Raw genomic sequence first — 15,327 nt, 5'->3', positions numbered from 1 at the left:
GCTTTGTCTGCCCCTATCCTGCCTGTTCTCTTTTTTTTGACGTCTCCTCCTTTATTTCTCCGGGTCTGTCTCCCCTTTCTCTCCGTCCCTCACTTTTGTATGCATCTCCTGCTCCTCCACTCTGTCTCATGAACTCAATTTCTCTTTAACTCTCTCCCCTCCCTTCCTCTCTCCCCCCTCTCAGAGCCCTTCAGTGCATCAGTTTGGGTGATGATGTTTGTGATGCTGCTCCTGTTCACAGCCATCGCCGTCTTCCTATTTGAGTTTGTCAGTCCGCTGGGCTTCAACCGCAACTTGGCCCAAGGCAAAGGTAGGCTTACACGTACACAATCAGGAATATCACACCAATCGTTGCTCCCAGGCGCAAGAAGCAAAGATCCAAGCTTCCCCTGGAGCAAAGGAAGTGACCTATTATTACCCTGACTTGAGACATTACAGTCATTTAGTAGACGCTTTTATCCAAAGCGACTTACAATTCAGATGCTATCACACCGTAGGCACAGCTACGGGAGCAATTTTTGGGGTAAAGTGTCTTGCTCAAGGACACATCGACATGTGCCTACCAGAGCCGGAGCCGGGGATCAAACCGCCGACCCTCTGATTGAAGGACGGCCACTTAGCCACAGTCGCCCCCAGTCAATGTAACAGAGCATTAACTATTCTCGCCTGAGTCACGTCATCAAAACTCAGCACCTGGAGCTGCCCTGCTGGCTGTGAATTGAAGATTAATGTTGTGATCCGCAAAATTTGACATAAATTCTATGTCTAAATGAACTAAAGGCCAATGCAGGTGTTGCAAGTACATTTTTTTTATATGATTTTGTCTTTTTTTTAGCGCACTGAACACGTGTTTAGTTTGCAAATCTTTCATCTTACACTGAACAACAAATGTAAAACTGTTTTTAAACTATATTTTCATTCACAAATTATTTGTTTCACCTCCAGGAGACCGCTGTCTTTAAAAGAAAAGTTCAATATTGTCGGGAAATACATTTACTGGCTTTTTTTGATAAGAGTTAGATGAGAAGATTGATACCACTCTCGTGGCTGTACAATAAATATGAAGCTGGAGCTTCGCAGCTTAGCACAAAGACTGAAAACCGGTGGAACAAGCTAGCGTGGCTCTGTCCAAAGATAACAAAATCCATCTACCAGCATCTCTAAAGCTCACTAATTAACAAGTTATATCTGATTTGTTTAATCTGTACAAAAGCTGAAGAGTAAAAACAACATGTTGGGGAATGTGCCAGACATTATCCTAGCTGGGAGCAGAAACTTCCTGGAGTCCTATTGTCACTGTGAGTTTGCCAACCTTTCCCAACTGCTAAGCTAAGCCAACCGGCTGCTGGCTTTTGCTCAATATTTACTGTACAGATTAGAGAGTGGCATGAGATCGAATAGTGGTTTTTAAAATTGATTTATTCTTTTAAATCTCTTTGCTGTGTCACAGTAGTGCATATCACCCATCAGGGCCCACTTTGAAATAAACTGTCATGTTGATTTTTAAGTTCAACTCAATATTAATGAAGAGTGAATGTCTTGTTTGTGGTTTGTTTCAGATGCAAATCACTGCATGCATCATCACAGCAGCAGGTCTAAATCTCACTAGAGGTTTTCGTTCCTTTTCTCTGTAAGATATCAGTCTGAAAAACATCCTTTTAGATTCACCTGTACAGAGGGTTTACTCACTGCATCATAGTCGTTGGTGGCTTTGACTTGCTAGAATAAAGGTCAATCTAGTTGGCCAAAATATGTTTCGGTCTGCACCCATTAATCACGCTCGTAAAACCCAAGAAAATGCCTGTCGTCCACAATTACTGAAGCAAAATTTGTGAGCTGTAGGCATTAATAAAAGCCAATAATACTGTCACATTATATTTGATATTTACAATGTCACCCCTCTGAAGTAAGCATGATGCCCTCAAACTAGATCATAAAACGCTTTCTTTTAGAATATCTTTTGTTGTTAAAAAGATGGTGGCATTTATTCAAGAATTAGAACCTCTGCAATGATACTTTTCACATTTTTTTCCCCACGGCCGGTAGGCAACAGTAAGGCAGGAATTTCAAGGGAAAACATTATAGTTTATATTGAAATGTACATTGTTACGTTGACATGATGCTGTTTTTTAATCCAAACATCAGCCTCATACATTCAGCTGGATAACTGAAAGCTTTCATACTCGTTTACCTGCATTCTTGGTTCTTCAGCACACACAGCGCCAGTCTTTTTTTTACACTTTCTCATTTGTATTCCTCCCTCTCCTCCTCTGCCTGTCTCCCTTAGACCCACATGGTCCATCATTCACCATCGGTAAGGCCATATGGCTGCTGTGGGGTCTGGTGTTCAACAACTCTGTTCCGGTGCAGAACCCAAAAGGCACCACGAGTAAGTTCATTGTATCAGTGTGGGCCTTCTTCGCTGTCATCTTCCTGGCCTCCTACACTGCCAACCTGGCTGCCTTCATGATCCAGGAAGAGTTTGTGGACCAAGTCACTGGACTGTCTGACAAGAAGGTGCGTTTACATACATATGGAAACATACACACACACACAGAAGAAGCTAAACACATTCACCAACAGGGTTGCTCTTGTAATGGATGCCAGCCCTGCGGCCAGACAGGGTTCTCCAGGGAGCGCCCTTGGGCTTCAACATCCCAAACCCTCTGGCCGTAGCTGTCACTAAGCTAACACTGCCAGCACAACAGACCCAGTGGCGCGCACACACACACACACACACACACACACACACACACGGGCTGTATAGATCAAAGACTTGTGTGTGTGTTTGGATGTGTGTGTAGTTTGCAGAGGCTGGCAGTGTCAGCAGAACCCCAGCCAGGCTTACGCTAGACTGGACACACAATGATGATGACTGATGAGTCCACTCCACTGTCCCTCCTTTCTCCTCTGTCTCTTCTTGTCACTCTCCTTCCTTCTCTCTCCTCCTATCTGACTCTCCTTCACCTTAACGCTTTCTCTCCCTCCCTCCCTCCCTTTCTTCCCCTCCGCTTTCTCAAACTTCTTACTGTCTCTCCGTTCTGCTCTTTGTCTTTTAGCTTCTTTGTTTTTTCTTCTTTTGTGCTCCTGTCTCCTCCTGTCAATTCCATCTAAAAAAAAATATCTCTCTCTTTTGCTCTCCTTATTTCTCTCACTGCAGTTCCAGAGTCCATACTCCTATTCCCCTCCATTTCGCTTTGGGACGGTTCCTAACGGCAGCACCGAGCGCAACATCCGGAAGAACTATCCAGACATGCATCAGTACATGACCAAATACCATCAGACTGGCGTCGTGGATGCGCTTGTCACCCTCAAGACCGGGTACTGTAAACTTGTCATGTCAACTCATGTCATGTTGACATTTTTTTTATACCTGGGAGGCTAATTTTGTCTGCAGACAGCTCATATGCATAAGAACATGTGAGAACAATCCGAAAAAGACATTGCATCACACCGAAAAACTCGGCCCTGTGGGGCTCAGCACTAGCTTATGCTAAAATGCTGCAGAATGTGCTCAGTGTTTGTGTCACTGACGGTAAAAAAGCAGACGCTGCATGCAAGTGCTCATTATTGAGTCTTGTTGCTGCTGGAGAGATGGAGCTGCCAAAACAGGGAGTGTGTAATTTGTTCTGTAGTTTGCTGCCTTTATTCTCCCTCCTAAACACACTAATGGAAGGATGGCTGCAATGCTTTTATTTGTTCATTAGTTACGTGTGCTTTGATGTTTTGGGTATTTTTTTCCAAATATGATTTTACTTGTAGCATCTCTGCAATAACTTCATTGATGCTGAATATCAAATATAGGATTGTTTCTCATACTCCATACATTAGGCTTTGTTTATACAACTGTATATATAATGTGTCTTTAATTCAATTCAGCAAGATTTGTTGTTAAAATCAAAGAAAATGTTCACACTTTGGAGTTCCTGTCAAAGTCATCCAACACGTTTAAAATATTCTATTCTTTAATGAATCTACAGTGTATCGTTTTCAAACGCTGTATGGACTTAAATGAATGAACTTTCTGTGCGGTTTTGCAACAACAGATACTCAATGACTGCGTTTAACATATGCCCTTTGGTGAACAGCTTAATTCAAAGTGTTTAATATTTATCCATCTCTAACATGCAGAACCCCAGGGGGGATTGATGAGCACCAGGGTGTATTCATAGGGTTATATAACATGGTTTTTTTTGCTCATAAAGAAGTTATAAAAAGGGTTCTGCTGCTATATAGGGTGGTGATATTGGCCCCTTTCGTATCGAGCCCACATAGGGGGAATGATTTGTCAGATACAAACTGTGGCCCCTTAGTTTGAATCCAGCTTGTCATGTCAGAATAATGACAAAACCTGCGAATAAAAGATTATAGCTCAGTACGAACAAAGACATCCTCATGTGCGTGAAGATTCACTGCTCCAGCGTGCACACAGGACAGTACTCTCAGTCACAGTCATAATCTGACCAGCGTGAGAATTTCAGCTCTCAAAAAAAAACAGTGTTGTGAGTAATCTCGTAAACTGGTCTGTTTATGGATCTGAGTAAAATTGTTACTGGCACACAACACACTATGTACATTAGGCTCAGTAGAGTGGTGTGGTCTTGAAGATTTAGGCGCCTGGTGGATCACATTTCACATTATCTTCTTTTACCATGAAGATAAACCTCAAATACATTGTAGTTGTTGTTAATTTTACATGGAATTAATACTGTTTTGTTAACATGCTAAATTCGAAATTAAGAGCATTAATATAGCAGCAAACACATACATTTTTGATGTAAAGATATAATGGAGTAACGGTGTCCTGAGCAGAGAAGTTACTCTCCCTCTGTGTGTGTTGTAATCAGAGCCGCTTGTGCGTGTCAGTGCATGTGAGTTAATCGCCGTCGCTCTGCGCTGCGCCATGACCGCTGATAGCGCCGTACCGTCCCACGGCGTCGTCACATAAACATTGCGTAAATGCCCACCGCCATGTTGAGAGCCGTGTGGAGGCAATCCCTCAATCATAGATTATGCTCAGATTTTGGAATTTAGCACCTTTAAAATGTTTTATCTAATTTGTTTAATCCGTTTAAAAAACAAAGTGTAAAAAGGGCTCAATGTGGTTTGAATGCTAAGCGAACTGTCTCCTGCCTTTAGTTTCACATTTAACAGACAGACATGAGAATGGTATCAATCCTCTCATCTAACAAGAATGCAAATAAGCATATTTCCCAAAACTATTTCTTCATGTGAGACAGTCCTTGTGCAGGACTATTTCTTGGCTTCATATTTAAATGAGTACTCCCGTATCCCAAAATGTCAAACTAGTCCTTTAAAGCATACCAATGGCACAGGGTCTGTTTATGAGTTGCAAGCAGTTCTTTCAAAAGTAATGTCCCTTTGCTTTAACTGAATAACTTTGAGAGGCCTGAATACTGTAGGTAAAATATTCAGTACATCAGTGAAAGTGAAATAAATCTAAATTTGTGTTGCAGAAATATGTTATTTTAATGTTCTATCGTTTATGTTAATGATGTCATAACCCCTGAGATTTATCATGTACAGGCTGGAAACCCCCGCCCCCCCCAGATAATAAATCCAGAATGTGTGGTTGTCTTACAGAAAGCTGGATGCTTTCATTTACGACGCTGCGGTGCTGAACTACATGGCGGGCAGAGACGACGGCTGTAAGCTGGTCACCATCGGCAGCGGTTACATCTTTGCCACCACAGGCTATGGTATCGCCTTGCAGAAAGGATCCTACTGGAAGCGCCTGGTTGATTTGGCCATCCTGGGCATCATAGGAGATGGTGAGGCGCTCGCGCGCATCAACATTCTGCAGCATCTCAGTCACACGGTCACAGTCACACATTTAAGTTTAAGTTTCTCAGATGATCCAGGCTTTTATTGTTATTACAGTTGTGCCATTACTCAGCTTTCCCTCCCCCTCCCCTAACACTCTCCCTCTCTCCTCCTATCAGGGGCGAGTCTTAACACACCATTTCATCATCATTATACTGTGTGTGTGTGTGTGTGTGTCCACCATGTCCTGTTATGTTTACTCCTCCAGATTGTTCTGTATAATAAGCTGTGAGATGGTGTGAATGGAGGAAAGAGAATGAGCCAGACAGAAATCAAACTGCTGAAATCACTAAAGCGCTTCGCTTCAAACCCGGCCTTTTTATTCGGGGCAAACACCCGTGTGCGCATGCGACACACAAACACACTCGGCCTGATAATAATTCCTCCCATCTTTCCTTATCACTCCATCACTATCAATTCTTCTCCCTCCTCCCACAACCCTTTTTTTCCCTCCACCTCCTGTATCCTTTTCATTACGATCCATTTACCAACTCACTTCTCGCCCCTTCTCCCCTCCATCTTTCCTTGTCATGATATGGCCTTTTTCCCACCACACCTCTCTTATTCCCTCTACCGCCCATTACCTCCCTCTCTCTCGACCTCGTTTTATTCCTTCTTCTTCATTCCTCGCCCCTACCTGCAGCCATCTTACATTTTCACTTCACCTACATTTCCACAGAGCTACTGGGCAGGACTGAACATCTCCTTCATCCCCAGAAATGTCCATTTGAAACAGCTGTTAAAGAAAGCAGAAGCCATTATATCTGACAGTAACCACCCCTGCACCCCTGTTTAATTTGAAGATATAAATTCTCTTTCATACCCTCTGCCGTTTTACTGCTGAACTCTGTAGTACAGGTAGTATCAGCAAATCTCCAACCATTCCTGTTCTTTTCACTGATATTGTAACTTCGTACCTCATGTGTTACTCCTGTATTTATAGGTGTTTATAATGTAGTTATGTAAGTGTGTTTTTTTATCTTGTGTGTCTAGCCCTGTGTTGTTATTGCTACTGCTGCAAAACCGATTGCCCCCTCGGGGACAAATAAAGGTCTTGAACTTGAACTCTTCAACAGGTGAGATGGAGGAGCTGGAGGCCCAGTGGCTGACTGGGATCTGCCACAGCGAGAAGAACGAGGTGATGTCCAGCCAGCTGGACGTCGACAACATGGCGGGTGTCTTCTACATGCTGGCCACAGCCATGGGCCTCTCCATCCTCACCTTCATCTCTGAACACCTTTTCTACTGGAGGCTGAGATACTGCTTCACTGGTGTCTGCACTGGGAGGCCTGGTCTGCTCTTCACAATCAGCAGGGTGAGGATAAGGAAATTTATCTTTTCCACTGCAGGAACATGGTCCATTTTTTTGCTCCTTCTGCTTCTGAGGTTGTATTTAAGATGTTGCCGTTACAATCTGCAGTGCTGAACACCACTTACTGATCAAACACCATCCTCGAGAGTGCAACAACTCATGTACAGCATTGATTGGGACTGCAACAAAGCACTTATTGCAATATCAATATCATGACTCGGGATGGGAATTTCTTGTAATGTCATTGACGTTTAAACTGTGAAGGCGACTTGCAGACTCCTCCTAGAGAGTATGAAATACAGAGAGAGCAGGCTATACACACAGAGACACAGCTAGTAAAACAAAGCTTTACTGCATTTGCAAATTGTCTTAATTCGGTTTCATACTGAAGCTGAAAAAGAACAAGAAAAAAGCCAGCAAGATATTGCGACTTTGAAGACAGCCGTGGAGCCTTTGTGGTGTTTAACAAAAGCAGTTCAAACATCACACATTAAATTACAAAAACGATTTTTCTGTTGTCTGTTGCAACTCAGACAAAGCAGTCCAATTTGCCTAATCTTCATGGTCCTTCAGATGCAGTGAAAATGCAAACAGGAATGCACAAAATGGACTTGAAGCCTGAAACATGATTGTTTCAGTAAAAGGAAAAAACAAATATGTGGACAATCGCAAGTCTGAGACACACAATAGTTACTGTTAACATATAGAAGGAGTCTGGGCATGTACTGTATGCGTGTGATAAAAGATTATATAGTCCAGCTGAGGTAGAGATGAACTAACGGCATGGACGGCAGGATGGAGGAATCAAACCGCTAAGAGGATGATGTGAACACACACTCATATAGACACACACTACACAAAGCTCTGTATCTCTCTCGCTCACCCACACACACGTACATGAGTCTGGTCTAACAAAGTTATAAATGGTAACACATATACAGGAGGAGCGAGGGGATGGACAGACTTGACCACATGGGCAGACAGATAGACAGACGCACACACACACACACACACAGACCCACACAAAACAGAAATGGGCACATCCAGACAGACCATTCTTTCATTATTCATATGTTATGTCTCTGTGTGAGGAAGGGCTTTTATTCCAGACGAGCAGCATTTCACACATTAAATGTTTTACAAAAAGAGTGCGATGTCTGTCTGTGTGTAAGAGTGTGTGTGTGTGTGTGTGTGTGTGTGTGTGTGTGTGTGTGTGTCTGTCTTTCTCTCGGTGTGCGCATGCCGTTCGAGCAGCGATGCAGGAGGTTAAGTGGCTTCAGGAAGAACATCTCCTTGCACTCAAAGGCCCCCCTCCAGTGACATCATCACCTAAATTAAATTTTCTAGGCGCCTCTGAAAGCCGTTCATCTAAAAAAGTGGCGATTATCTCTTCTTGCCACATTACAAAACAAAATGAGGTTAAGGTTTGCAGTGATCGCATTGGAGAAAAGGAAACAGAGGTCTCCCTTAATTTACCGTGCATGGAAATTAGTCTTGTGCATGTTTGAACTTTTTTCTAGTGAAGTCATTGGGTTGGGAACTCTTCTATTATCTTCCTTATCTCTCTCCCCTCTGCCTCTCTTCTCCTCTTGTCTTGTTTCATCCTTTTTGTTTCCTCTCCTCTCAGGGTATCTGGAGCTGTATCCATGGCGTTCATATAGATATGAAGAAAAAGAATCCTGAGCTGGACTTCAGTCCTCAAGCCAACATGCTGCATCTGCTCAAGTCTGCCAAGTCCATGGCTTTGTCTTCTCCCAAACGCAACACTGTCCTCTTGCAGCCCAACATCTTAGATGTGATGAAAGGTACTATAACTCACACACACAGTACACCTCACAGTGTATATTGTACACTGTATTTATATTGTATATTTTACTTCGCACAGAGCAGGCAAACATACCACCTGTGATACCATTGCTTACACGTACATACGTCTCCCTGCCTTTTCTATACAGTCTACGTATGCCGATCTAAAGGTGACTCCTGTCCCCTTGTTGGTGACTCTGGACTATAATCGTATTGACTGTCATGTATAAGCTCGCCTCATGATTAGGAGTGCGTGCCAGGGCAGTAGATAATAGATCAGGCTGAGCATCCATCCCAACATCCGTGTATTGTATCTGCTGTCTGAGGTGCATCTCTCCTTGTCTCCTAGGTAACTCACTCCACAGTCTGCCCCCGAAGGGTCCTGGTCTCTATGGCAACGCTGCTGGTCCGCACAGTTTCTTGTCATTGTCCGGGCGACACAAAAACCTCCTTAACAATGCTGCGCCATTCCCGGTTCAACAGAAAGCCCCCCCTCTTCAGACCAGCCCCAACAAGCCCCAGCTGTCAATCACGAACGACAACGGCAAGACCCGCCTCACTGGGTCGGCCCTCGCCGCTGTGCCACAGGGCTCGAAACCTCGAGCCCTGTGGAAGAAAAGTGTTGAGACGTTGAAGACTCAGCCCACTGTCGTATCTCCAGGCCCAAGCCCCGTCCCCTCATCTGGACCTGGACCTGCAACGATGAAGAGCCAGCGCTATCTGCCTGAAGAGACGCCACATTCTGACATCTCAGAGTGCTCCAGCCGGCCGCCATCACACAAAGATTCTGATTCCATTGCGGCGGCGAGGGGAGGATTCAAGCCTATCAATCAGCTGAGGAAGAGGGGAGGAGGAGGAGGTGGGGGCGGAGGATCCAAGATCTACTCCATTGACTCAGACCAGGCCAGTCTCCAGTCCGCTTCGCCCTACCAGCGAGACAGCCAGGGGGGAGGTGACGACCACAGTTACCCCCCTGACCTGTTTCCACCTGACAGCACATACTCACACACTCACACACTCTCCCACCAGGTGGACGCACCCATTTTGCAGCTGAGTGCCAGCCTGCTGCACCACAGTCACAGCGCAGAGGCCGACCTGCACTCCCTGAAGGACAAGAAATACAGCACCTACACACACAGCAGGTATCATGCTCAGCAGAAAATGAACACCGTCACCATGTTTCAAGGGCTTTTATAGTTTTTTTTTCTTGTTTGTATAATCGATGTTATCCTCTCTCCCTGCAGCTCAAAGGACAAGACTGGAGGTTCATTCGATGCTCCGGGTGCAGGACAGGGGACACAAAGCGTCAGGCCCGGCCACTGTCGCTCCTGCTTGACCAAGCTGAGCGGTTACTCCGGCCTTTACACTGTCCGCTCGCCACAGGCCCGCTGTGACGCCTGCGCCCACCTGGGAAACCTGTACGACATCAGCGAGGATCACCTGCACTCGCACTACTCCCACACACACACTCACCCACACAGCGGGGACATGTTTACACACTACCTTCCCCAGAGCGAGCTGGGCCTGGTGGGCGAAGGGGACGGGCTGGTCAGCCACTTCGAGCCCTCCCCTTCCTCCCCGTCGCCTCTCCCCACCTCCTCGTCGGCCCAGCACCTTCAGCTGAGTCGTCAGCACTCCTATGAGAACGTGCTTCCGGACGGCGTTCCCGAGCGGCTGTCGCAGCTGCATACCCACCTGCGGGGCCTGAGCCTGCCTGACAGAGATAGGGAGAGGGAGCTGACCCTGGACGAGGGAGCCTATGCTAATGTTCTCACAATGCGCTCTGATCGTCCGTTCAGCAGCCGCAGCCCCCCATCTCCGTCACCCTCACACCACCACAGTCTGGACGCCGCCCCTATGCCCCTCCCCCGGCGCTCGAAGAGTCTCTTCCCCGATCGACCCTCTCACAACCCTTTCCTCCAGTCAGCTCCTGGCACGACACAACGAGATCCCTCCCCCCAGGCTGTCACACGGCTGCCACAGAGAAGTTCCGCCCACGAGCTCTATAAGCAGCGAATGCCGATGTCGCTTACCCTCGGTAACCATGGCAGCCATCACAACAACCAGCATGGCGGCCTTGTCGACCAACAGGTGTTCTACCCCCAGCAGGAGCCCCCTGTGGTGGCCTACATGGTCCCACCCGCCGCCTCTCAGCCAATGAGCTATGTGACAGCGCCGCGAGCCTCGAGCGCAGGCGGCAACAGGCCCCGGCTCTACCGCCGCATGCCCAGCATCGAGTCTGACGTCTGAGAGTCGCACGCTACACGCGCACTCTCACTGAAACACACTAACACACACACGCATGCAAGACAGAGGTGTGTGTGACTGGAACCAGGCTGCTCTGATTCTAAGCACATACACAGACGCACACACACGGACACACACACACACACACACACACACAGGTGAACGACGGGGAGGTCTGCTCTGGACTTAAAGGTTAATGGGGATGCTGAGTAAATAAATTGTTCTTTATCACACCCTCTACAGGACAGGGTTGGTGCCACAGGGACACCTGGAGGCACAATGCTAGATGAAGAGTGTGTGTGTGTGAGTGTCAGTGTGTGTACTCGCCTCAAGCTGTGGGCAACGAGGCACAAACTGACAATCCGTCTGACAAGACAGATCGAATCCCTGGTGGAATAAGAGGGACACTGTACACGGAGTCTAACGCCAACAGTGGGATCTGACGGGAGATACAACAGTGTGTTTGGAAGACGAGCCGACTTGTCCCGCCCTCTCACCAGCCTCTTGGAGATGAAGGGGTCTCACAGAAAGCCCCTTTCTTTCTGAGATTACACACACACACACACACGCACACATATATTTTAGCTAAGCACACCCGCCCCTCTCCAGAACTCTCCTGTTGCACTATGATTTCTACAGTCAACCCGTATGTTGTCTGAGACCCAAACTGCACTGCCAGCATGGCTTAAAGAGTAGTAAACTACACTAGAGTAACTCTTGACTGGAACGGAAATTACTATCTTAGTAATAGACTAGACTGGGAGGCGGGCAGCTGGTCGGGACGCAGGTCTGAGAAGCGATGTAAAAACACTCGAACACACATGCACACACTGTGTCTGTTTCTACAGGGGGGGAAGTAAATACTACCGACTGTTTGTTATTGTTGATGTCAGTTGATTGAACATTCCAAAAAGTGGACCAAACATGGCCGCCAGTAAAAAGCCTATCAGGACGAGAGTGTGTGTTCTAGTGTTTCTAGATCTAGAGACATACAGTATAGCATCCTTGCTTCCTCTCTTAGCTAGCCTTCAGGTCATACTGCATGCTTCCTACTGCCCTGTGTTACAGTTAAACTCCTATACAGGGTCATATATGCACACACACACTCACACACATATATATAGATATTGATATCTATATATATATAAAAATGCACATACACACACATGCACATACGCAGTAGTCTAGGATAGTAGTTTAGGGTGGGTGTGTGTGTCGAAGCTATGAGATAGCTTCTCTCTGTGCACTTTGTAGATTTTATACCCTGCCACCTAACACAGACGTTTGACCAAAAACACTTTTGTACTGAAAAATATGAATATTCTCAATCATTCGCTGGATAGATGTTTTCTTTTCTCTTATTTCTCTATAACATTGGGTTTTAGGGCACCGTTGATTTTCCATTGTGAGGTCAGAAGAGTGTTAGATAATGGGTACAGCATCGTACAGTATACACAGCAACAACTCTTAATCTTTCTCTTATTTTCTTAACTTCTACAGTGCTCATCCGTCCTTCATCCAGCCTTCCCTTCTTCCTTCATCAGCTTTGGTTTATTCTCTTAATTACTCCTTTGTCTTTTTGCTCCTTCCCTGCTTCCTTCTATTATAGAGTAGATTGAGTATCAGAAGAATAACGTTCAGTCATGGTGTTTTTAAAGCTCAACATATTGTTGGAAATCACTTTATATGAGTAGTAATAAGAATTCCTCAAATTCAACGCCGCCTCTCGTAGGATACAGTGCTTTTTTCGAATAAGTTTTTAAGTTGAACAAAAGACCTCGAGGCCCGTTTTAATGTTTCCGTAGTGAATTTAGAGGCTGATTGCATCACTGTTGCAGATTTACTCATCAAATTAATACTCCTGGACGAGCGTCAAAGTAGCTGGTACTTGTGTGGCTCTCTGTTGGCGAGAACACAGCGCTGTGTTTCAGCAGAGAGAGAGTCACATGGCAAAGCAGAGAGTTTGCAAAGTGACTCGTTACAGAAGCAACACTCACACACACATGCACACACACTCGACGAGCTGGCAATGTGTGTATGAGTGTTCTAGAAATCCATAATCTACTGAGTAAGGGCATTGATTTTTGAGCACAAGGATTTTGATGGAAAAAAGACTTGATATCCCATTAGCTGAGCGTCTGTCTCTATTCTCTCTCTCTCTCTCTCTCTCTCGCACGCACACACACACACAGCTCTATATATATATTGGTCGCAAAGAATGCAAGACAGTTTGAACAAAAAAACGCACCTTTTTGAACGGTGAACGCTGCCCCTCTTTTGGTAATCTTACCAGGTTTGGTGTGTGAGTTATATGCACAATATCAGGTTGCAATATTATACTTCTGTACAGAGAAATCTTTGTTTTAAATGTTAGAAACGGATATCATTTGTTTGATTTGAATGGTATTAAGTGTTGAATTCATTTCAATAACAACGTGGCTTTTTATTCTGCTTTTTTAAAAGAACAAAAAAAAAAAGACTGGCATGTTTTTAGATTCTTGTGTGATTTATTTTTTTCCTCTGGTGTGTTGTTGGTTGGGACCTCACTGTACAGTCCTCACTGCCTGGTTAACAGACTAGTTAACCATCCTGGTCAGCTCACCAGTTAACTAGCGACACGTAGCTGGGTCTCTCATCTGAATCACACTCAATGAATAATGATAGTCCAGCCTGTGTGGTTAATACGAGCCCCCTCCCACCCACATAGTTCTCTTCCACTACGAGTCTGTGCTGTTTCACCTCTGAGTGTGAGTGTGTGTGTGTGTGTGTGTGCGAGAGTGTGTATGTGTGTTTTACACCGTGCAGGCATTTATATAAGTCAGTGGATATGTGTAACAAGAGGTTGTTTGTGGTGTGTGTGTGTGTGTGTGTGTGTGTGTGTGTGTATACACTTTTCTGTACTCTCTTCGGTTCGTCCCACACATAACATTTGACCCGGCTCTTACTCATATAACACAAATACAGCTACACACACAAACACATGTTGCGTCTGTACTGTCGTTGGTTAAGAGAACATGTAGAATGAGTTTTGTGCGTCCACCATCACACCGATTTTTACACCAACCTTTTGTTTGATTTTTTGATTCTTTTTTTAAAATTGCATGACGTGCTTGTGTTTCTGGTGGTACCTATTTTGCTGCAACACCTGAGTTCTCCCTGAGTTGACCTACTGAGGCTACGTGCACCAACGTCTCCCTCCACCCTGGTTAGTGCACCACATCTGACTGGAGCACCGGATGCATAAACACCCCCGACTCCCGGCCTGCGATGTCACCAAGGCGCCAAGCTGGCTCCTGCACAACGCCAGCCGTCGTCAAGGAACATGTGGTGAACGTTTCTCAGTTTGGTCCAGATAAACACATCTTATACACAGTACTGGGTGGAAGGAGTGCGTTGGTGTGTAGTCCTCCGGGTCTCCCTGCCGTGTATCTCACTTGTGTATAAGTTCAGGGGTTTCTAAGCTACTAGTTGTGTTGTAAATACTACCTTGTCACTCAGTACCTCTGTACAATCTGTAAATAAGTAAAGGTTACATTTTTCTACTTGTTTGGGTCTTGTTGATTAATCTGTTTATCTATCTTTCCATCCATCTATCAATTTATCCATCATCTATCTATCAGTCCGTCATGTAACTAAACTATTCATTGTGAATAAAACAATTATTAATGCTTCATCAATCAGTAATAAGCCATTAGAGGATAGAATATGAAGCTCAAAGGGGAACGCCACCTAAATTAAGAATTCCGATATGTTATTTCCCTGGCCAAGGAAAGCTCAATACATATTTGTGAGCATGAGCTTCTCTCTCACAAAGCCAGAAACCACAGCAGTAACTCTCAAACCTGTGATGTCAACGGGTATCATCAGGAGTCCGGAGCTACTCCATAGACAATGAATGGAAGATTCATTTTGTGAACACAGAATGTTTGTTTTCTTTATTATACTAAAATGAGCTTTATTCTATTGTAGAGTTCTCAGTCCTGAAATAGGGTCTGAGGGAGAGTTCATGTTCAAAAATGTTTTTGGACCGTCTTAGACCATAGGAATAACATTTTTAAAATCAGTGTTCCCTTTTAAAAGAGGAGTTCACACCACAAACCAGAAATTGCATTTTTCGG

The 15,327-nt window shown here is 45.1% G+C and overlaps 1 protein-coding gene across 1 annotated transcript in view; it reads left to right on the top strand.

The window, feature by feature from the left end:
• grin2ab (glutamate receptor, ionotropic, N-methyl D-aspartate 2A, b) overlaps positions 1 to 11,212 on the top strand; it is a 90,783-nt gene extending 79,571 nt beyond the window's left edge. Inside the window, exons 13-20 of the mRNA XM_076091942.1 lie at positions 185 to 310; positions 2,288 to 2,517; positions 3,161 to 3,321; positions 5,605 to 5,792; positions 6,921 to 7,159; positions 8,784 to 8,961; positions 9,312 to 10,104; positions 10,207 to 11,212. Of these exons, the coding sequence (XP_075948057.1) occupies positions 185 to 310; positions 2,288 to 2,517; positions 3,161 to 3,321; positions 5,605 to 5,792; positions 6,921 to 7,159; positions 8,784 to 8,961; positions 9,312 to 10,104; positions 10,207 to 11,212 (2,921 nt within the window). The remainder of the gene's footprint in view (positions 1 to 184; positions 311 to 2,287; positions 2,518 to 3,160; positions 3,322 to 5,604; positions 5,793 to 6,920; positions 7,160 to 8,783; positions 8,962 to 9,311; positions 10,105 to 10,206) is intronic.
• Positions 11,213 to 15,327: the final 4,115 nt, after the last annotated feature.

This window comes from Anarhichas minor, unplaced genomic scaffold (genome assembly GCF_050575085.1).
Source record: "Anarhichas minor isolate MPS153535 unplaced genomic scaffold, ASM5057508v1 ptg000014l, whole genome shotgun sequence".
Lineage (NCBI taxonomy): Eukaryota > Metazoa > Chordata > Actinopteri > Perciformes > Anarhichadidae > Anarhichas > Anarhichas minor.
Note: the sequence above shows the minus strand (reverse complement) of the source record. Positions and strands in the feature narration are given on the sequence as shown.